The sequence below is a fragment of the Neophocaena asiaeorientalis genome, unplaced genomic scaffold (assembly GCF_003031525.2).
Source record: "Neophocaena asiaeorientalis asiaeorientalis breed wild unplaced genomic scaffold, Neophocaena_asiaeorientalis_V1.1 scaffold64, whole genome shotgun sequence".
Taxonomy (NCBI): domain Eukaryota; kingdom Metazoa; phylum Chordata; class Mammalia; order Artiodactyla; family Phocoenidae; genus Neophocaena; species Neophocaena asiaeorientalis.
Genome location: NW_020185334.1, coordinates 2,245,143 through 2,269,972, shown reverse-complemented (window position 1 = coordinate 2,269,972; position 24,830 = coordinate 2,245,143). Strand labels below are relative to the sequence as shown.

The following is a 24,830-nucleotide window of genomic DNA, read 5'->3' as shown; positions in this document are numbered from 1 at the left end:
AATTCTGTGTCCCAGCCTGGCCTTATACCAAACTGCCCCTCTAACCATGCTCCAGCCACACTGGTATCTTTCCATTTCTCTGACACCAGTTCTTTCTCACCTCATAGCTGTTCTACCCATTTTCCCCTCATTTGCAATGCTCTTCCCCCAACTCTCTCTGCCTGACTCCTTCTCATTCTGCAGGTCTCAGCTCAAACGTCACCATCTCAGAGAAGCTTGCTTTGCTGACCCTATATAAAGAAAGCTACTCTCCTTCTTCCTCCCAATTATATGCTCTGTATTACCCTATTTATTAGTTCCTTTAAAACAGTGATCATATTTGCATAATATTCTTATTTGTTTACCTGTTTAGCATGTCTTCCCTAAAACTATAATCTACTTAAAGGATGTAACTTAGCTTGTATTATTAGTGCTGCATCTCTAGTCTAGCAGAGTGCTTGGCACCTGGTAGGCACTCAAAAATATTTATTGATAGAATGAATAAACATGTCAAGATACCATTTTTTAGTCCTAACTTTATCTAAAAAAAAAAAATTCACTCTTTTGTTTTTCTTTTTCCTTATAAGAAAACTTAAGCCCAGATATAAATAATTATTCCTAGAAAGTATGCTGAAATCAAAAGTATATCGAAAGCAAGCAAACGTAATCTGCATTTTCCCTTGGAACTTTGGATACTAACTTTAGGGAAAACTATTCACAATTTAAATGTGCTGATTCCAAGAAACAAGCTACCCAAGCCACCAAGCTATTTAACTTACTCTTTGAATCCTACCCCGAGTTCTGCAGTTTGACCAGATTTCACATGCCAAATGAAGCACTTTGGAATGAGAACAAGGAAACTATAATGCTTTGCATTTCTCTGTTATAAACTTGGTTTCCTGAAATCGGAGGATAAGGCTAAAATCCATCATCTTCTAGAAATGACTGCTCAGGTATGATAAAAAGCAGAATATGCTAAGTTTCCATTTCCCTTTCCAATTCCTAAGAATCTCACATCCTATAATAGACTTTATTCATCTTGATCTCCTTTTCATCAATAGAATGTCAGTGATAAAAGGCTATAACAACCAAGAAATAATTCTGAGCAATTTTGACTTTCCTGTTGAGAACTATTCTGGCCCACTAGTCACAAGGAACAAGAAGCAGGGAAACTTCATAAAATCCTTCTCTTTACAATGCCAGCTTGGAGTTGCTCCAGCAACAAGCCTTTGGGGTTCATGTGTGTGGTATGCAGAGCAGGGGGAAGCAAAATGCATGAGAACAAATGGAAAATGCTTATAGTGGTCCTGCACTGACTTGTCCAAGTATGGCCTGAACCTTGCCACACACTTTTATACACACACACAATTTATACATACCAAAAAGGTAAGAATGAAAGCATTCAGGAAAGAATGACTGGTGCATGCGCAATGGAAACAAAGCTCCCTGGATACAGGAAATCAGATACCTGATAGTTTAGGGATTCAAGGAAAAAGGGGAGGAAGCTGGCTTTCAGCTACCATGAAGCTAATAATGAAGCAGAATAAATGAAAAGGGGATAAAATGAAACATAGATGCTTTTGTCTATTTGAGCTGAAAAGCTTTCATACTATGAATGAAACCCTGTTTCACACATGTAAATCATGTAAAAATTAAAAAAAATTATACACATATCCACAAATATATAAACAAATTTATTCCATGCTTTCAATTCTTCATAGTCTGTGCAAAGAGAGACGTAGAATGGATGTGTTATAATAAAGCAGTGAAAGCACTCAAAAATATGACTTCCTTTTTTTCCCCATCCTTTTATAGTCAACCTGTCTATAAGGATATTTCCCAGAAAGGCATCTCCAGTAAACTGTTAAATTAATCATATTACCCAAAGTTTCCTATAATGAAATTATTTCTTGTATGTACAGGGGGCATGCTGACCCCTCCTAATCCGATCAATGGTTACATCCCATAGGACAAACTTGCTTATAAGCCACTAGGGAGCTATACAAATTCTAGGAATTTTATTTTTTAGTGAAACAAAGTGTTTATCAGAAGGAAAAAGAGTATGTGTGAATAGGCACACACAGGTGGACTTTAGATTCCAAGTGAAAACTACAAATATGGTCTGGCTTACCTATTTTTTTAGCTTCTTCGGCAAAGTATGGGTCATTCATATCAACATCAGAGGGAACTTCATCTTCACTGGCCTCTTCAGCAAGAGCCTTAAAGTTGAATATAAAAATACATACAGTTTATTATAAGGACCAAAATATACAAGCGTCAAGAAAAACCGTACTTCTTTTAAATCAAGCAGTTCAATCTAAAATTAAAATAGTTTTTTAAATGGATCAGTTTATAAAATAACTCCTGAGTAACTCTTTTGTTTGTTCAACAAATACTTATGGAATACTTAATAAATGCAGGAACTATGTAGGGTTTTTGAGAGAAATGAAAGTTATCAGATACATGGTTTTTGTCTTCAAAAATTTTACAATCTATTAAAAGAAGTTATAGACACATAAACAGACATATATATAGTAATGGTAATAGTAATTCAAGATAGGAAGTGCCAAAGAGACAAAAAAAAAATACAGACATTCAAGGAGAAGAATACTTTGAGATGGGTGATCAGTGAAGAGAGGTGGCCTGCCTCATCTCTCACGAAACTAAGAAATGGCAGTGATTATCAATAGCTTGAAGTACTGCATTGTGGGTTATCTTTTAAATCATTAAAGCAATTCATCTGCTGGTTATTTAAAGAAAATGATAATGAACTTACTGTTCTCATCACCCAACTTCAACAATTACCTTGTTTTATCTATAATCCACTCATGAAAACTTCTGTGCTATTTTTAAGCACATCTGTTGGTTACATTTTCCCTAATCAAATCTGAACAGTTTACTAAATTAGTATATTTAAATTTTAAAAATCAAGTCTATAAAATACACAGAACATATGCAAACTGAGATCAGACTAACCAGATTGAGTTTATCCCCAGGAATCTAAAACATGAGTCGTTTCAACAAAAACATTTAGAATGCACATTGCTAAACATCATCCTACATGCTGAAGAAGACCCACCGAGCTCTAAAGAATATTCATTTTGATATTACTATCCTTTTAAGAACAAGGGCATCTAAGAACTTTTTCACAAACTATTATAACCGATTCATCAGTAATATGATGTTTCTAACAAAGATTATGAAATACTTATATAGCTAACCACATATTTATTCACATTTTTTAAAACTGTTTTTTAGATCTAAATTATAGTATATCAACTATGGCGTATAAACATATTCATTTCTTTAGTAATAATTTCTCAATATCAAATTGAAGTCATGAAGAGGAAAAGGGGAAAAAGTATTTTTAACTTGAAGTCTTGAAACTCTTCTATATGTGAAGAACCTGGGCAGGTGGAAGAGATCTGCTGGAATCACCAAGTCCAGTATAGAGCTGAGTCTAGAACAAACTGGGCACTCAACTGATGTATTTTTAATATTATTGATAAAATGAGTCCAGTCTAAGCCCAATGAAGGGAAAGCGTTAAAGCAGAAGATAATCTCAAAGCACCAAATGAAAATCAAAGACAATAGCTGCTAAAGATCTCAGAAAAGAATGACTACTTTATTGACCCCATAAAGACTCATTTGTAAGTCTTCCAATAAACTGATGGCTTAATAACTTGTGGAATTATTCCACTTAAAAGATATTTTACTGCCTGAGAGAGGCAGCATATCAATGGGGGCAGGGCTCTTACCTCATTTCCTCATTTTACTATCCATTTCCAAAAACACTGAGTATAACAGGAGTTCAAAACTCACTCCATTGCATCATTCAATTTTGTAGCCCTCTTTCAATATTGCAGCTCTTGTACCAAAAGCACAAGCTTACATCATACGGAGAGAAACAACACAATACAGTAGCAAGAGCACTGGAGCAAGAGATCTGGTTTCTGGTCTCAGCTTGGCCATTAACAAGCTGTGTATCCTCAGACGAATCACTTAATTTTCTACAACTATAAAACGTCAGGGTTGGACTAAAACTAATCATTTAAGATTCCTAAAAGTTGTAAAATTCTGTGATTAGTGATACCATCTTAAGACAATAAATGCATTGCTAGAATGCTGCATTTCGTTGACAAGATAGAGTATTCTTATTGGCAAAAACCCTAAGTGGTCTCTGCTATTACTAAGGACTCTAACTCTGGAAAGATGTTATCCCTGAATGATAGGAGTCAAATCAGATTTTTCACAGACAACGTATTAGCACAGAGAAAATATCCCTGATAAAGGGATCTAATGACAATATGATGTTAAAATATCTATACAATAAAATAATACTGAAAAGTGAAAAACGCAGCTTGAGAAATGGAAATACAAAGAAAAAATTTCATTCATGTTGAAAATTTCTCTATGTATACATCCTCAAGTAAAAATGTCTGTATGTACCTCTCTTCCTCAAAAACACAGAATAGAATCAAACTGTCTTACATCTAGAAATCGACTAAACTATGCAGTTATTTAGGTAGCACATAAATGTAAAATATTAGAGCAAGGCAGTTAGGTTAAATGATACAGGCTTCGTGTATCATTATGTAGCCTTGCAGAAAACACTTCACCCACCGCAGTGAGTGGTCACATTATGAGATACTAGATGCCAAGCACCTGGTACCTTCTGATACTTAGTGGTTGCTCAATAATTATTCGGAATTATTCAGTCATGATTATCACTGATACCTTTTGTTTCTTTTTCAGTCTTTTTTTCTCTTTCTTCTTCTCTAAAAATTGTTCCCATGGGGTCAGTTTATCCTTTCCTTCCAATTTGTTTTTGACCATCTCTTCTGCACTTTCTTTAAGGCCTAAGAGAAAACACAGATAGGTTAGTTTAAAAGCTTCATTCACTGAAAAATGTAATTTACCAAAAAAGGTAATTTACATGCATTTACTAGAGTAACAAGATAAAATGCAACACTACAATGTCACAGAGTAATGTAGTATCAATCTATATCAAAGCTATTTCCCAACAACAAATGACAATAAACCTAACCAAACTGAAATGAACAAACCAACTCAGCAAATAAATATATGGTCAAGCTACTAAAGAAAACTCCTTTATTTAAGCTCAAAATTCATTTCTCTGTACTTAATTGAATTGCTTGAGACACTAAGAAAAATTCTGGAACAAAATCTTCTCAGGATATGACTACTAATTAATCTTGGGTAACAAAAGGTAAGTGGTCTTTAACATAATTATTTCTACTTGCTTCTTTGCCCAAGTAAAAGACTGTATTCCCTGGAAACTACAAGTGACTAACAAAAATTGATTAGTAAGGCAATCCCTGTTGAAATGCCCCAGGAAGAAAGAATTCCTGTAATTTCTCCTCTAAGAACTCACTCTGTGAATCCACATCTTTAAGATCAAAAGGAGTATCAAGTTCAGATTCCACCCTGTATGTTTAAGTTCTTTCAATGATGTTATTCGATCTTGTAGTTATCTCTCAAGGTCCTTGTTCATTATATTCTGCAGTTCCTGATTCATGTGTCTAGGTGGCTTATGAAATAACTAGAGTGGGGTGAGAAGAAAGAAGAGGCCCCAAGGCTGATCTATCAGTTCATGAAGACCTCATTACTGTCAAAGTAAAGGAAACGTGACCACTGTGTTATCCCCTTTGATAATACAGATGTTTGTTTTACTTTGTAGTGTTTTGGGGAGGTCATGGTTGGGTTTGGGGAGAGGGAGTTTTAACATTTAGAGGACACAAAATCCATTAAAAAATTAATGGAATGAATCTAGAGACAAGGTCAACCCAGATTATCTTTCCAGATACATTCTAAATTCTAAGAAAGTGAAAACCATCCTAAGGATATAATAATTCCCCTTTCCCCTGATGAGTATACTGAGACTGAGAACGTTCAGCAACTTGCCTAAGAACACACAACTAGGAAGCCATACAGCTACAATTTTAACTCCTAACTGTCCTCTATACTATTACCAGATACATGTGAAATGCTGGTTTGATATAAAATAAAGAAACGTATAGCCCACGAATAAAATCTAAAGTTTTGGGCCTCAGGTTCCTTATCTGCAAAATGAGGTTAGTCTGGATCAGAAGCATGCAACTCCCTCCTCCCGCATACACCTTTTTTCTCCTAAAAGAAAATATTTGGTAGAAGTCCAAAACAACTAAAAGTGGTGCTTTGGGTCCTGAGCCCCAAAGAATAGCAGAAACAGCTGGAACAGATGATCTATAAGGTCCCCTCTTTGGCTCTTAAGCCAAGACTTAATCTCTAAATTTCTGTAAGTTAGAAAAGTATTAAGGTATATGCATACTCAAGGTTATGTAGATTTGTTTTCATGACATACTGCTGGTATGCCTGATTTATGGGATACTCTCTGATTTACGGGATGCCAAATCAGAAACACAACTCTCAACTCAAAAACGTTTCTTATAAGAAAAACACAATCACCTTACTAAACAGTTTTCAGGAGAAATGTGAACTGTATAAAACATATCCAGATCTCTGACTGAATCAACAGATACATAGCACCTTAGGAAATGTAAACTTGGATCCTCATTTGGGAGAAAGAAGCAAATCCTGACAAAACAAGTTGAGTTCGAACAGCAAAATAAAACAATTTATATATTATGCCTGTGGGTCAGCACACAGTCCAGTCTCAAATTCTAAATGCACAGTATTGTGTTATTAAATATGATGTTTAAATAATAATCCTTAAGGTATTCTAATTTCCTCATACATTAAGAAAGATTTTATTACTCCAAAATACTAAATTAAGTAATATATTTAGAGTGTTTTTTCCCCCTGCCAAAATGTATTCTCTGGTTAATTTTAATCCTTGAAACTTAAACTCTACTTCTATCTCGGCATGATGCTAAGAAAGGTGTTACTGTTTCTTTTAGGTGACTAGAACATTGGTTTAATGTGTCTCAATCTCTATGAACTACTCCACATGTGACTGGGTCTTGACATTTTTGGGGAATATGGATACCTTTAGAATTTGATAAAAACTATGGAATCTCTGGGACTTCCCTGGTGGTCCAGTGGTTAAGATCCCACGCTCCCAGTGCAGGGGGCCAGGGTTTGATCCCTGGTCAGGGAACTAGATCCCGCATGCTGCAACTAAGACCCAGTGCAGCCAAATAAATAAATAAATAATTTAAAAAGTAATAATCTCTCTCTCAAACACTGTACTGGAAAAACTTGCATACAATGTTCAAAAGTTTATAAATCCTCAATGCTCATTTCTATGTAAGGATCCAAATGGCCTCAGGCAAACAGCATTACCAGGGCAACAGAGGTCTAGGAGAAGACGGGAGTCCATTTCCCACTATTTCAAAACTTATCACTTACATTTGTAGGTTCTACACCAGGGTTTCTCATTTCAGTACAACTGTCATTTTGGACCAGATAATTCTTTGTTGTGAAGGACTGTGCATTACAGAATGTTAAGCAATATATCTGGCCTATCCACACTAGCTGCCAGTAGCCCCCAGTTATGAAAATAAAAAAATCTCTCCAGAATTGCCAAATGTCCTCTACGGAGCAAAATCACCCCTAGTTGAGAACCACTGTCCTAGACAATGATTAGAAGTCATTTCTTTCCTTCCCTTTTTCCTCCCCTCCCCTTCCCTTCCCTTCCCTCATTTTTTTGTGAAGGAAGGTGCAGCATTTATTGCAGGCGCCAAACAAGGAGTCCAGGGTAGCTAATGCTCAAAAAGCTTGAACTCCCCAATGGGTTTCAGCAAAGCATTTTTAAAGGCAAGGTGAGCGAGAGGAATCCCAGGGTATGTGATCAGCTCGTGTACAATTCTCTGATTGGTTGATGGTGAGGTAATGGGGTACTGTCATAGGCATTAACATTATCAATCCTTAGGCACCAGTAGGTCTGGGGGCTATGTGCTCATGGTCATCAAATAGTTAATTTCTTCCATTTGGTGGGGGTTTTAACATCTATAAAACAACTCAGGAAATGTGCATTATATACTGTTATCTGCGTACTTCAGAGAGGAGCTAAAGCAGAGGACATGGGGGAGGGGTCTGTCTTAGGAAGGCCCCATAGGGTCATGCTCAGTTACAGTAGGAAAAAGATACTGAGTCAAACTTCAGTCACCATTAGTTCAAGATACCACAGGTTGTTTCTGAGGGAACCAAAAGGTGATATAGATCTGTTTCAGGACAGGTGATTGGAAACAATTCTCCCTTTCTTGTTCTTTAAGCATTAGAAGTCATTTCTGAAGAGAAGGGCTATTTCATTATTTGTATCACATAAATTATGTATTATTTTTGTTTGGTACTTGATTATAATAATGTCTTTTTTTAGTTTAGAAGTTTCAACTGAGTATGCCTTTTTTTCCAACTAGAACAAAGGCAGCTGAAGTCACCTTCTTTTGTATTGCATAATATTTAGCATAGTGCCAGACACATAGTAAGTACTTAATAAGCACTTAATTGATCTGTCTTGAAGGAGGAATTCTTATTTCAAGCCAACTGTTTGATCTTTCATGTTTGGAACATAGTCTCTCCAACAGAAAATGAATCAAAACTTTAGGATCTAAATAAATGGCCTTTATCCCAAAGTGGTTCATGCATTTTTTTTTTTTTTTTTTTTTTTTTTTAGGACCTATGGCTCTAAATAATTCATGAAATATCCTTCTTGGGAAATATTTTTCTGGTATTTAGTTTGTTTACAACAATAAAGAAATAGTATCTTCAGTTAAATACAGTCTGTAATTTTTTGCCTGGCTCTCACTTAATACACCAAAATAGTAGAATGACAAACACATTGCAATGAATTAACACACCACCATGATAACTTAAAAATGCTTTGTTCTTGCTGTCATCATGAGGTCATTTAAATCTCCTGCCACGGATCACAGCTGTTTATGTTCTAAATTCTTAAAAATATGCCCATTCCAGAAGCTTCCTGGCATATGCACAAGAACATTCTTCAGACACTTTTAGCTTCATTTGAGAGCAGCTACTACGTGACTGTAAAACAACTTCATTATAAATGTCTAGTTTTGTGCGTTTGTTTTTTAAAAATTTAAGCATATAGGCAAGGACTGCCGAATTAGTTAAAAATAACATCAATAACCCTACAAATAAGGGGTGAAAAATTCTTTTAAAACCAACCATGAGCACAGATGACTGAATTATAACAATAACAACTTAAGCGCAATTCATTCAGACTTATTTTGGCAGTTTGCATACACACAAAAATTCTTTTAAATATCCTTTCAAAATCCACTAAAGTAAGAATATACATTTCTTCTGAACTTGCTCATTCGAAATTTTGAAAAGTCTTCAAGGGACAGGACATGAATAACTTAAAATAACTCAACTAGGTACTATGGTTGGTTTTGTTTATAAAAACAAAATACATGTTTTAAGATTTCTGAATAGGCTGAAACTGGCACTTTTTTATGTATGTGAGAACTTAGGATCCATTGAGAATACTTACGAACACTTTATGTGAGAACTTAGGATCCACTGAGAATACTTACGAACACTTATGGCTCAGTCTTTATTTATGTATGTTGTATATTTAAATGAGACCATGTTAACACTCAATCCCAAAAGTACCCTTTAAAATGTAACTAACTACCATCGCCAACTGAACTCCCAACTTGGAATTCACTCTGTGTGTAACCATGCCCTGAGGAACACTGACATAAAAGGCACCCTTTCAAACTAGTCAGTTTTCCCCAATGGTGTGGGGAGAGGGAAGGAGACATTTACTTATCCTTAAAGCATATCAGATAGCAAAACTATCAATCTTTGTAATGAGAAAGATGAAGATTTTAAGTGTTTCGAACTTGGTTCAAGATTTGTTTAGAACATTGTTCAGACTTTGGTTCATAATTCGAACTTCTGTAAATCCCTCTCTCCTAAACTCTTACAGTACCATGTTCTTTTATTCTGCACTATTTATCACAGCTGCAATTTTATGTTTGTGTGATTATTTTTTTTAACTATTATTAATGGTTATCACCCTTACTAGGTTGCAGACTCCATGACAGTAGAGGCCACGGCTTGCTTTTTTTCCCTCCACAAAGGTAACCCTATGGCTAGTGGAGGGCCAAGTACACAGCACATGCTGAATAAATGTCTGCTGAATGAATGGAAGTGCAACTGAAAGGATACATGAGTCAAGTTTGTTCCCAACCTTACAGACAGGGAGCAACAGTTCATGAAATTAAAAAGTAAAATAACAACTAGCCTTGGGAATAATAGTAAATAGCAAAATTCAGAGCCAACAAATGCTCCTTGTATGCAATTAATATTGTTAGAATACTGTTATATCTACTATATGGAAACAATACAGACAGCTATAATAAATATAATAAGGATAAAAGGGTAGTATAGGTAAGCTACTTAGACTGGGAATGGCTTCTCATATAGCATTTAATTCTCTTTCTCCTAAAACAGTCAATGAGGTATCCACAGGAGACACTCTCAAAGTATGTACTAAATGAAGAAATGTTAATGCTTTTTGTTGTTGTTCTTTGTTTAAAAGCTGTTTCAGTGGGTAGCAACTGTTTTGTATTCGCCTTGAATTTGAGCTTATCATTCTCTAACCTCTTCTGAATCTCCTTTTACTCTCCTGTAGAATGATGTCTTCCATTTGCAAGTATATTCATCTTACTGTGAATCAACCTGTCCCTGCTTCTTAGAATCAAATGTTCTTAAAAAGCTGACTTCAAATACAAGACATTTGGGCTTCATTAGGGAGTTATTGTTTCCTGTATTTGTCTGTACTTTATTTGTATGTTTTCTTTGCCTTTCAAGTAGTTTGTGATCACAATGTATGTAATAGCAAGCTGTCCTTAATACCAAAGTAAAATTCTGGCCAAGTCTGATGAAACTATTCTGCTCTTTAATTTGTGGCAAAGAAGACTGAAGAACAACTTGTTCTATTGTTATTTTTTATACATAATGTTTATAGACAAGGCAGAAAAATGAAAACTTTAATGAATGGGTAAGACGTAAGGAAATGAAGGCAATTTTTTGGAATTTAGTCAAAATAAGAAAGCTCAAACAGAAATGTTATACTAGCTCTGAAGTAGGGAATTTTCGTTGGGGACATGCACTAATCTGCTCTGGTCTAGCATGGATCTTGGGTTTTAATGGGCTGTTAGCCAAGGAGGCAGGAGGCAGGAGGCAAAGTTTGGAGCCCGATCATGATGGCAGGTCCCAGAGACCACTACCATGAAGCCAGGATCCTTTAGTAGATGCTGCTCCTCCTCCAACAATTTAGAAGGGATACATGCCTGTTTGGGCTTTGGCCATGGGCAGAACAAGGGAAGTAAAAACACATTTTCCCCCCAGAGAATTTATAACCACAAGTCCACAAATCCATGGGTTTGTGGCTAGAATTCACACTATTTGTGTGGCCCCAAACACCCTAATCCAAAAATTTGGTTTCAATAGGTCCAGGATTGGAAGTGCCCTTAGGTACCTCACAAGTACTCTCTAAAAGAAGTATTTTTTTGACTCAGGCCTCTGAGAATTCCCATAGGTAAAGAAAGATCCAAGAACAATTAGATCACAATCAAAATTCAATATGAACCAGAGTAAGCTGAAACCAAATAAGTCAGACCTATAAGGACTATAGATTTTGGAATTAGCAGAAACAGAATATAAAATCAGCACATTTAAAAAAAACAAAAGAAATTAAAAGATTATCAAAGGTATGAGACAGATTTGGGGAAGAAAAAAACGTTCCAGAAATGAAAAACATAACTGAAATTATAAAGTCAACCAAGTTACACAGCAGAGGTAAAGAAAAGATTAATGAACTTAAAGACAGAACTGAAGAAATTACCCAGCATGCTGCACAGATTCAAAGGTATGGAAACTATGAGTTAGATACAGAATGAGAAGGTACCACACATATCAAATGGGATTCCCAGAAGGAGAAAATAGAGATGAGGAAAAGGTAATATTTTAAGAGAAAATGGATGAGAAGTTCTCAGAATTTTAAAATGAATGGAAAGTTACTAATCTTCAGGATTCTGGGTATCCAATTAATTCTAAGCAAGAATAAAGGTACCAAGCAAAAAATTACCTACATATATCATAGTGAAACTCTATAACACTGAAGTATTTTAAAAGCCAGGGATAAAAGACAGCACTGTGGAATAAGGCCAACCCTTTCCTGACAGGGTTCAGAAATGGGCCCCTGGGCCCTGGAATTAAGGAAGTGTATTCTTTAGTTACACAGGCTTCCTTACCTGTAAACTCATATCAATAGGGCTCAAGGGGAAGCCCTGAGTTCACAGTAAATTTGCCCCTCCCCAGAAAAGGATCAAGAGGTGACCAGCTCGGTGCATCCATGGCAACAGCAGATACCCTTCCCTCCCTAATCCTCAACATTCAGCCTACCACCAAAATCTTGAACCCAGCAGGAATAATCTCTCTGTGACTTTTATCCCTTATTCATCTTAGTCACCACCAAAAGCTCCTAATCATCAGGTTCCCCCTAATCTTCCATGTTCTAATCCTCAGAAGTTAACTATACATCTACTCTCTCTGTCACTATCTCCCACCCCCTTCAATTCTCTACCACTAAATTCCCTGGAATTCACAGTACATCATCAGTAAAAACTCAATTATTTTATCTCAACATTTTCTTCATCTTCTTACTCTAACTGAAGCCTGGCTCTCCCCTGAAGATACTGCACAAGGTGGCAGTTTCAAGTGTTTGTTGGTGCTGCTGGTGGTGGTGGCAGCAGCGTTTGGTTTCTTCACAGAGCGCTCACACCAACTGGCCTAAGGGAGGGGGTGGGTGTGTGGGTCATTAGTGCTCTTTATCCAGTTCTAGGAAGTGTGTTACAGGTCCAGGGTTAGGCAGAGTAACTTACTGACCAATAAAACAGAGAACCAACCAATAGATCCACACAGTTTTGAAATATTGGTACCTGACAGAGGTGACATGTCTGATTGCTGGGAGAAAGGAAAGATTATTCAATAAATGGAAGAGGCTAAAAAACATCTGCCATGTAGAAGAAGTTGAAATTGGATTCCTACCTTATATCATACCAAAAAAAAATAAAAATCAACTCCTGATGAATCAAGGACTTAAAAGTCAAAAATCAGTCCCAAATGATACAAACCCATCTCCCATCAATGTTAACAAAGTTAAGAGCTTTAATGAGATATAGTTCATATACCATACAATTCACCCATTTAAAGAATAAAATTCAATGTTTTTTAGTACATTCACAGATATATGCAACCATCACCAGAGTCAATTTTAGAACATTTTCTTCTTCTCAAAAAGAAACCCTATCTCTCTCCCCTGAAGGACACTCTGACACCCCCCCACCCTCCAACCACTAATCCATTTCTTGTCTCTATTGTGTGTTCTGCATATTTCATATAAAATATGTGGCATTTTGTGATTGGCTTCTTTCACTTAGCATAATATTTTCAAGGTTCATCCACTTTATAGCATGTATCAGTACTTCATTCCTTTTTGTGCATCCAGACTTTTCAGAAATACTTATAAATTAGATGAAAATATATACAACGGAAAGCAAAGGAGTGAATACTGAAATCTGGATGATGGTCATTCTTAGTTATGGGGAAGCAGGAGAGATCAGACGGATAAATTTAAGTTGTCGCACAACTCTAGCTTTTATAGTGGGTTTACTTTTTACTAAAAATAAATAAATAAAAGAAGGTCATGTTGGACCAATGATGAAAGAGTGTCTTAATCCAGAGATTATAATGAATACACTTATGTGAACTAGAGGTACGTAAGAATAAAAGGACAAGTTTAATAAACTTGACTATACCATTTTTGTTCTTCAAAAGACACTCTGAAGAGAGTAAAAAGGAAAGTCACAAACTAGGAAAAGCTATGTGCAAAATATATGGCTGATAAAAGACAAGCCCAAAATATAGGAAGAACTCCAAACAGAGGAAGAACTCCTATGAATCACTAAAACACAGACAAAGAACACTACATAAAAAATGGTCAAAAGACATGAACAGGTATTTCACAGATAAGAAAGCAGGAAAAAAAATATTCTTTTCATTAGTAATTAGGCAAATGCCTGAGCAATCCTTTAAAAACGTAAGTTAGGTCATATCACTTCCATTTCCCACTGCATTTCAAGTAAAAGTTAAAGTCCATCCAGAGGTCTACAAAACCCTTTTTGTGACTTGGGCACCTCTCTGCCCTCACCTTCTATTACTGTCCACTCCCTGGCTCATTCTGCCTCATTATTCCTGAACAAATCAGAAATGCTTTCCCCTCAGGGCTTTTTGCATTTATTGCTTCCTCTGCCTGAAATGTTCTTTCCCAGGATAACACACAGGGTGCAATGTCTTTCCCATTAGCTCTTTGTACAAATGTCATTTTCTCAATGAAGCCTTCCCTTACTGCCCTTTTTAAATGGCTACCCACTCCTACCCATGAACTTCCTGTTCCCCATCCAGGTTTTATCCTTTTGTTTCTATAGCCCTTAATCAACATCTGATTATTTTACCTATTTATTTGTTTACCAATTCCCTTCATCCCCTCTCCCCCAATGTATACACACTAAAATGTAAGACCCCACAAAGGCCTGGATCTTTGTCTGTTTTGTTCAGTGCTATCAGAGAAGAGTCTGGCACACAGAGCAGGAACTCAACAAATATTTGAGAGTAATACACAAATTGAAACCATAATGAGATACCATTACTTACATACTCAATTGGCAAAAAATCACCTGACAATATAAATTAATGGTGAGGATAAAGAGCTATGGGAACTCACACTACTGGTTAGAGTAAAATGGTACAAGCACCTGGGAAAACATTTTGGCACGACCTAGTTAAGGTAATCATGAGCATGTTCTACAACCAAGAAATTCTACACATATCCAAGAAATTCAATATATACCTAGGTGACAAGTCCAAGAATATTCACAAAGACATTGTTTATAATAGCAAAACACCACAATAACCGGCAATAGAACAAATATACTATGATATATCTATAATGGAATTCTATGTAACAGTGAAAATTAACGGACCATGTCTTCACATATGGATTATGAATAACTCTGAAAAACAGAACGTTAACAGCAAAAAGAAACTGACAGAAGAATACACAGAGGATGCTTTTATAAACTTCAAAATTAACAAAACTAAATATAGGCTGTTTAGGGATACATGCATAGGTGGTAAAACTATTGTATAGAAAAGGGGGATGATTAATATGGAATGCAGTTTCATAGTTTCTTCTGATAGAGAAAGGAAGAGGGTGTAAGAGAGGAGTCTCACAGGCGACCGCATATGTTGGTAATGTTCTTTCTTAAGCTGGGTGCACAGATGTTCATTTTATTCTTTTCCTTTAAACTGTATACATACATAGAGTTTACTTTTGTATCTAGGCTCTACTTTCCCACAATAAAGTTGTTTAAAAAAAAAAAGGGTAGTAAATGTTCAGTCTTTGACAACTGTGTGCTAAACTAGGTTTCACTGCCTTTAGTCATTTAATCCCCATCAGAACAGTAGGTACCTAAACTCAGATTTTCTGACACAAGCCCTCTATGCTCTTTCCATGATCACAGTAAACTACTAATGCTATCCCAAACTTCATTGTAAGACAGTCCCGATCTATACACTGTTTTTGGAAAATCCACCTGTAAATTGATGGCTTGAGACTTAGGGGTGTCTAATTGTTTTCCTCCCTGGAAGAGGTTCTGACTACAGAAGCTATTAACATAAGGGCATTTTGAGGCTGCAGTACAACCGAAATGTCATTTCTAAATTAATTAAACAAAAAAAATCTTTCTTTAATAAAAATGAAAAGAAATGAGAAGCACTTCAACCTCCCTAGCATTTCAATATTTAACGACCTCTTAAGCTAGATTTTTCTTGCTGCAATCTAAGTATTTTCTTCCACATATACTGGGCTGAGTTTATATAAGTAAACTGTAATTCTGACTACTGCTAAAAAGACTTCCCAAATAACTATTAGGAAAGCAGTGTCTTCCCAACGTTTTTCCTATTATGACAGATATAAAAAATAATGCTTGCACAGCACACTGGAGTAAATGGAGGAGGCTACCAGAGAAGGAAACAAAGCTGGGGGCTCTAGTTGGTCTAAAGGCTAAAGGGATCAATACCTGGGGAAATCTGTAATCCACAGGTGGTATGCTAGTTGGGGATCTCTGAAGTAGAGTACCATTTAAGATTTACTCCTTTTCTAGTATTTGTAATTAACTCAGAGTTTATTTCATTGGCAGTGTCCTCCACTGCAACACTGAAAAGTTACAGAATGAGAATTAATAGAGAATGAAAGTAACACTGAAAATTAGGACTTCAATATATCCATGGCTTGTTTTATAAGCTAGCACTGTTTCTATTCTTAGGGATTCTCTGTTGACAGAAATCTACTAAAGTAATCCATGATGGGTCAAACATTCTTTGGGTCCAAAAAGATATCAGAATCTTGGAATACCAACTAACAACACGTATGCCTAGAAGCCTGCAGTGTTCAACAGCAAATACGCAAAGCCTTCTGTTGGCTTTTTTTTTTTTTTTTAAGACCTTCAGAGCAGCTTATTAATCAGAAGACAGGCTTCTTAGACATTGTCACACGTGTGATCCTGGCTGTGGACCAAACTGTTCCCATACCCTGAGAAGTCTGCTTCTGGTTCGAAATTATGAATCCAAATAAATTACTTAAAAAATATTTTTAAATCTATGTTTCCACAGAAAGAAGCAGCAACGGAAACCTAACATGAAATATAATTTATGACAATCTAAGGTGACAATGCTTAGGAAAAGCTTGGTGAAGTCCAAGGCAGACAGATATCCCTAATTTATGCAAGCCAATTCTTATGCCTTCAAAATGCATGCTTCAATTTACCACTGACGCGTATCATTCCAAACAACAAGGGAACCCGCCCAAGTCAAATTATTGGCACTCATCTTTTGACATACATAGGATCAGATTTTCAAGTTTATGTCAAATAATTTTATAGATAAAAGTTCTCCACGTCACTGAATGAGTAGATTGAGCTAAGGCTATCTCTTGATAGCTCATTTGATGAGAACTATCCCCCACCCTCAATGAAGATTATCATGAGAGTGGGGAAAGTACTTGTACACTCTCTTCCCCTAGTAGATTACATCAGGCAAACAGTGTCACTGTGTATTGAAAATAATACAGAGCCCCTCCCACACGATACCTGCAGATTCAACCTGCTTAGCTACCAGTTCAATCCACAATATTTTTACCAGCTTTACCTTGGACCTCAAAGTTTTAAATTATCATTGCATTATAGTCAGTGAGCAGTTGTCTACAATGGTCTAACCAAAAGGGCACTAAGAAAGGCTGGCAAATCTTTCAGAGCGCAGGAACATGGCATATGGTCCCAAAGTGGGATTAAGTTTTATATCAAACCAAAGATCTATAGAAAGTACTTATGCCTTTTCCTTTATGTGGCTTCAAACCTTGAGCCAACTGTAGAAACTAGATTTGATTTTGTGTATTTTATCAGCATTTCTGAGGAGCCTTCATCAATTAAAAAGTAAGAAGCTCCTTAGTTATTAGCACCATGAATTAACAGAACTGTTTCAAGATAAATAAGAGGCATGAAGATGTTCTACCCATAGGAATTTATCCCTAAGAAAATTCAATATAAGGTTATTATGTCCTCCATAATAGCAAAACATTAGAAAGAGCCTAAAACATAAATTAGATACACAATGGAATGTGATGCAGGCATTATGATTAAAAGATTATTTAGAAACATGTAAAAATAAGTATGAGAAATGAAACAAAAAAGGTGAATGCAAAATGGGAGTATAATCAACTACATGTGCCTGTAGAAGATAATGGATAAAAATGAATGTGTAATAGCTAAAACATGGAAGCAACTCAAGTGTCCATCAATGGATGAATTGGATAAGCAAAATGCGGCATATATACATATATATATACACATACATACCATGGAATATCACTCAGCCTTAAGAAGGATACTACAACACAGATGAACCTTGAGGACATTCTGCTAACTGAAATAAGTCAGTGACAAAAAGACAAATACTGTATGTATGATTCCATTTATATGAGATACTTAGAGTAGCCAAAATCAGAGAGACAGAAAGTAGAATGGTGGTTGCCAGGGGCTGGGGGAGGGGCAATGAAGACTTGTTTAATGGATATAGAGATTCAGTTTTATAAAGATGAAAATGCATATGGAGATGGATGGTTGTGATGGCTGTACAACAGTATGAATGTTCTTAATACCACTGCACTACACACTTGAACATAGTTAAGATGGTAAAGTTTATGTTATGTACATTTTATCACAAAAAAATTGGGGAAAAAACCAAATGTGTTAAAGTAGTACAAGGTTATATGACTTTTCAATCTTAGAAAAAAAAGAACAGCAATAATGAAACTGCTGAAAGTAGTCTGAGTGAATTCTGTCAAAATAACACATGGAACATATGTGTGAAAAATGACAGTGTGCTAGCCAGGCAGTCAGTATATAGAATGATGACGTGGGACAAGCTCGAATAGAATAGGCAAAAGCTCTGCTTTAAAGACCAAAGAATTCACAACTTCAAACAAATCACCATAGCTGTGGGCTGCGGGAAAACAATACATGAAACACACTCTCTGGTCTTGAACCGATTTTGGGCAGATTGTAAATCTAATGCAAAGTCAAAAAAAGTACTACTGTCTGGAAATAGTAGCTACAGATGCAAACAGTACAACTGACATGACACACGGGCAGAGAGGGAAAGGACCACATTAAGAGAATCAGCCTAGATGCTGGCAGCCAGAAGCACTTATTGATTTACGTATTTAATCGGGATCCTAAAACAGCAGACCAATTAACCTAAAACTTCAAAAGGTATGGGAATTTTTAGCACTTTCTGAAACTACTACTATTATAAAAATATCTTCAGTTTTGCTTTAGATCTTTTTTTTTAAAGCTTCTTGGAAAACTTAAAAAAATTAAATCTTAATACTAACAGAGAAAATTATTGTTAAAATAATCCAGTAACTTCTGAGAAACTTACTGGCAACTCTATGGAGAAAATGTGCTAGCTACCACTGTTTTTAGATAACCCTAGTTGCTTCTCATTTTTATTACACATTCCACAAATGATTTAATTTTTCTTTTTTGGGGGGCGGCACAGTGAAAGTTTCAGCTTAGTACCGTACAAGGCCCTTACAGTCAACCTGTTAACTGGAAGATTTAAGGAAGGAATGGACACCTAAGTTTTAAAACTCAAGCTGTGTATTAGCTGTGCACAAGTTACGACAGTGCACTGCAAACTGGTTTCCTCCCCATCACCAAAACATGAAGCAAACTGCAAATTCTTTTTAGCTTATTTTAGTTTTTCATTTAATGCTCTCCTCTACACTGAACTCAAAATTTTAAACATCTGGTTATTTTAAAAGTTCTGACCAAAAAACAGTTTTGCGACTATATTTCAAATAATGGATACACTGGCAATAAATGGAAATAAGAGATATAGCCGAAATTAAATAGTGAACAGGTTTTGAGATGTCTGAAAATTAACATGTTTGAAACCGGGCTGCCTAGCAAAATGAATGCCCAACTGATTCAAAACATTTTATTTCTAAATAAAGAATGAATAACACAATAGCCACAGATACAGGTCATTAATGTCTCTGTGTTTAAGCTTCCCATTGGGTCACTGAATAGAGAAACGGAGATGGAATAAAGATGGGGAAAAAGGAAGTACAAAGGATAAAGGTCAGATACCAGAATAAAACAGAACTACAGCTGTGAAGCGTGGAGGAAAGAGTAAGTAGAGGGAGGAGGAGCTGCGACCCCACCTCTCGCCTCCGTGCGTGGGAGTCAAGAAAGACTCCTCTTGCAAGGTGAGACAGCAAGGAGTCCTTCCTTCTTCTCTGCCTTCCATGTCTCCTTCAAAAGACTAAGAATCCCACAGCTCTGGGTGTTTCCGACAAGATCTGCCCAGACACTGACAGTCTCACCACTAGTACAGTTTTAAGAGGTCAGTATTCATCTCATTATATCCTTTATCTCTATTTAATTCTGTCACAAGAAGTCCACAACTTCCAAATCATCCCTTCTCCTAAAAATATGCTGAATATTCCCATTCCCACCCTTCCCCAAAAAGAACATTTCTACACCTTAGTCCATCATAATCAGTCACTAATAGTTATTAACAAAATCCTCTTTATTCATTCCCTTGCTAATGTGAGTCTCATTGAAACCTGGTTCTTCTCTGAGGACACTGTTTCTCCTGCACCTCTTCTAGGTGGTGAATTTTTTTCTCCCACAGTCTGTCCATCTTGCTACTCACTGCCAACTCCAGTCCACTGGCTGGTCTTCCTCCTAAAGTCCCCAACTTTTAGTAACATGTTATCAGACTACACCACCTACTCCCCCGTTACTGCAGAGATCTAATGACTATAGTCACACCCCTCACTTCTTGAACAGCTAAGCTTTGGCTCACTGCCACTCTCTCCAATTCTAGCCCTGTCATAATTCTTGGTGATTCCAATGTCCACACAGATGACTGTTCCAACACCCTGTGCCTCACAGTTCACTGACTATTATTCCATACTCCCTGTAATCTCAGAAACTCCCCCCATAACTAGAACTGTCATTACCCAAACTGCAAACACACCATAATCTTAATTTCAAGTATCCTACTCCTCAACCACTAGCTCCAATCCTTCCATTTTATTCTCTCTAGTACCCCAAGGCTAACAATTCTTTTGTCTCACAGGGACCTACAGTCCATCAATCCTCTGACCTTTCCCCCATCCGTCACCCCAATATACCCTCATTTCCCTCCTAACCCAACATAGATACTACGGTCCATCATTACAATTGCCCCCTCCCCACCTCATCCCTACTCTCAGCTGGTGACTTTACTTCCCATTTCACTAGAAAAATATAAGCAAATAGAAGTGTACCACAAGCTCCCACCACCATTTCTACTCATTACCCTCTGTGACCATATTCCTTCCCTTCTCTCTTGTTACAATGGATGAAATGTCCATGCACATCTACCAAAGGCCAGTTCCTCCACTCGAGCAAAAACATTCCAACTCCTTTTGCCTACTTTAGAATGTAGTTCTCTGCATCATTTTTTCCTGTCTGTGGATCACTCCCAGAAGTAATATAGCATGCTGCTATTTCCTCTCATATTAAAGAAAAATGCTCTCTTGATCTCACTTTCCCTTCCAGTTTCTAGAGGGAGTTCTACTAGCATAAGTTAGAATGCTAACTAACAAATGTAGAAGAAATGACAGAAACAGAAAATCAATATTTTGCAACTAACAATATAATAACTGATTCAAGCAAGGATCTATAAATCTATAAAAATCTATAACATCACCAAGTAAAATGTTGGGGAACGGGATATTCACACACTGCACAAATTACCTATCAGTTACAAAAGAAAAAGTGGAGCTTTATGATGGAAAAATCAGTAGGACACCACCTTAACTGAGTGAGCAAAGTTAACAGCACAAAAAATGGGACAAACTGACATTATGTGCCTCCTGATGTGAAGCAATGGGAAGTATACAACATCATTCATGGAAAATTCTTGCCAAAAACTTTTCAGCTGAATTGTGAGGAAACAATCAGACAAATCCATATTGTGGGTATTCTATAAGTCAACTACTGTAGACACTTTAAAACTGACTGATCCTGGATTAGGAAAAAACACTGTAAAGAATATTACTGGAATGAGTGAGAAATTTGACTACTATTTTAACGATATTAAATTCCCTTAGTGTGATAATAGTGTCATGCTTATGTAGAAGAATGTTTTTGTGTTTGGAAGTTACGTGTCGAAGTATTTTTTTAAGGATGAAGTGTGATGATGCCTGCAACTTCCTAATCGTCAAATATTTTAGAAAAAGGAGTTGTCTCTCCTAACTGTCTCCAATTCCACACTCCTCATTCTCTCCTAACCCCATTAAGCTAATCCTCCCCATTCTACCAAAACTCTTCAATGGTCTCTACATTGCTAAATTCCATGGTTTTTCTTAGTCTGTATTTTACTGACCCATCTTCTCACTGAAATGCATTCTTCACTTGGGCACCTGGATACCCCACAACCCTGAATTTCCTCCTTTGCTTCAGGTAGCTTCTTCCCAGCTACCTCTGGATGGTCCCTGCTCAACTCTCCTCAACCTCTAAATGCTGGAGTACTCCAAGTGATCAATTTTTGAACCTCTTTTCTTTTCTACCTACAATCACTCCATTGGTGCTCTTTACTTACAGAGATCTGTACAATGAAGATTCTCTAATTTATATCTCCAGTCTTGACCTCTTCCCTGAACTTTAAACTGGATATCCAACTATCTCCTTGGCACGTCTATTTCAATATATAATAGGCATCTTACATGTGACGAAGAGAGTTTCTGAAGTTCCCTTGAAAACCTGTCCAACCCACAATCTTTATTATCTCAGGATTATTACAATAGCCTCTTGACTGATCTCCCCAATTTTGTCCCTCCCTGCCACTTTAATCTACTCTCAAGTAGAGCAGCCAGATTGGTCCTGTTAAAAATAAGTCAGCTCCTCTTTTTATTGTATCTATGGGATGATGGATGCTAACTAAACGTACTGCAGTAATCATTTTACAATATATGTAAGTCAAACTATTATGCTGTACACCTTAATCGTATATAGTAACATATGTCAATTATATGTCAATAAAACTGGAAAAATACCAAGTCAGATCTTATTGCTCCTCAGCTTAAATACTCCAATGGTTTCTCATCTCACTCAGAGATGTTCAAGCCCTTAAAATGGTCTGCAAGACCCTCATGATCTGGCCCCATTACCTCTCTGACATCATCCATTATTCTCTCCTTCACTCACTCACTGTGGTCACACTGTTCTCTGTGCTGCTCCTCAAACACACTAGATAAGCCACAGCTTCAAGGCCACTCACTTGCTATCCCCTCTGCTCGCACAATCTCCTCTGCATGGCTCACCCCCGACCTCCACTTCCTTTAGTCTCTGCTCAAATATCTTTCTTACTAAAGACTTATCTGTCTCCCCTTAACCAGAAATATAAGCTTTATGAGGTCAAGGATTTGTATGTTTTGCTCACATGGTGTCTAGAATGGTTCTTAGCATATGCTCAATATTTGAAGGAAAGTTCAGGCACTGCAGGACGATGAGTAGAAAAAAGACCAGACATCCTTTTCACCTGTGTCTATTAATCAGGAGATAACTAAGAAAAAGAGGACTTTTATCATATCTAATTTCCTTTAAGATTATAGACAAAGAAACATGTCATTATCTGTTCATATTCTGGATGAAATTTCAAAGATTAAAATACACGGCTTGCAGTATCTACAACAAAAAATTATTATCACATAAATTATTAGGGGAGGTTATTTAATATATGAGATAAAACTCATTATGCTTTATTTATATGTATATTACAAATTCCCTAATGAAGCACATTCATCGATAAAGTCTCAATATGCTAATTACATGTGTCACTTTCTCTACTCATCAAAATGAGTCAGGCAGGATACCTTATTAGCAACACATTGAGATGGGCAATGTTACTCCACATCAAAACAATGAATTACAACGTTCCTTAAAAATCTTAAAATTCAACATTTTTAATCATTTATAATCTCAATTAATAACGCTGTATTATCACACCTACATGAGAAACTAAAACATCAAGAGAAAGAGTAGTTCACTCCAGTTGTTACACCCATGTACCTGTTATCTGCCTCCCTTAACACTTACCCTCGAAGAATTAAACTCCTAATGTTACTACACTGTATAATCCAACGTGAAAAGATAGGAAGTTTAAACAGTCTAAACTAAAATTTCTTTCAAGCCACGCCAAGTGCAGCAACTGTTAGTGATTATTAAGAGTACTTATTTTTATGCAGTTTAATATTTTGGAAATTCAAGCCACAGAAAAACTGATGCATGATATACTATAATCTCATACTGACCCTCTGTGGTTTACTGAAGTATAACATCAAAAAAGTCCTGCGGTTCAGGGTAATTGTTACTGGGAACATACATTTCTTAAGACACAAATTCAACAAAATACACGTGTGACAGGAATAGTACTGTGTAGCTTACAAAGTACTCTATAATATCTCAAATTAAGCAAGAAAGGTATTATTAGTCCCACTTTCCACATAAGTAAACTGAGATCCTGAAAGAGTAGTTCATTTTTCTCACTTAACATGTCTAGTATATAAAAGACCCTTTACATTTACATACACAAAGAAAATGCACGCACGCACTTGTGTGCACATCCATACCAAAGATTCACAGGGTAATAATACCCCATACGGGGCCTTCAAAAATACTATGGTTAAAGACTTTAAAAAATGCATTATATAGCAAAATATCAACTTTCCTTCATTCATCTAAGAGTAAAAATTACATAGCGAATGTTGATGATAATTCCATGAAACTGGCACTTTCATCATTGTTGAAGGCATTAAAAACCGGTACAACCCTTTTGGAAAGCAATTTGGCAGTAATCTCAAGACACAAAAAGTGTCCGTGTCCTTTCCTAGTAATTCCATTTCTGGGAAGCTAGCCTACGAAAATAATTTAAAATATGGAAAAAGCTATAGATTATTTATAACATTCTAGATGTTTGGCATCTGAGATTTTAAATTTGAGGCTTGGACACTGGTAGTTTTAACAGCTTGTGAGAGAACCACAGGTTGATCCATAGCATATGTAAAGCGGCTATGTGAGTGAGGAAGTCACGTTACTAACTGATGAGTGAGTCTGACTGCCAGCATTAGCTTCTCCTTGTGGTCTCTACAAGTTCTCACATGCACAGACGTTTAT

The 24,830-nt window shown here is 36.4% G+C and overlaps 1 protein-coding gene across 1 annotated transcript in view; it reads right to left on the bottom strand.

Annotated features, from left to right (window-relative positions):
- Positions 1-24,830, bottom strand: part of ESF1 (ESF1 nucleolar pre-rRNA processing protein) — a 58,359-nt gene that overhangs the window by 9,666 nt on the left and 23,863 nt on the right. Inside the window, exons 10-11 of the mRNA XM_024735443.1 lie at positions 4,717-4,838; positions 2,111-2,198 (exon numbers count right to left, since the gene is read on the bottom strand). Coding sequence (XP_024591211.1) covers positions 2,111-2,198; positions 4,717-4,838 — 210 coding nt within the window. The remainder of the gene's footprint in view (positions 1-2,110; positions 2,199-4,716; positions 4,839-24,830) is intronic.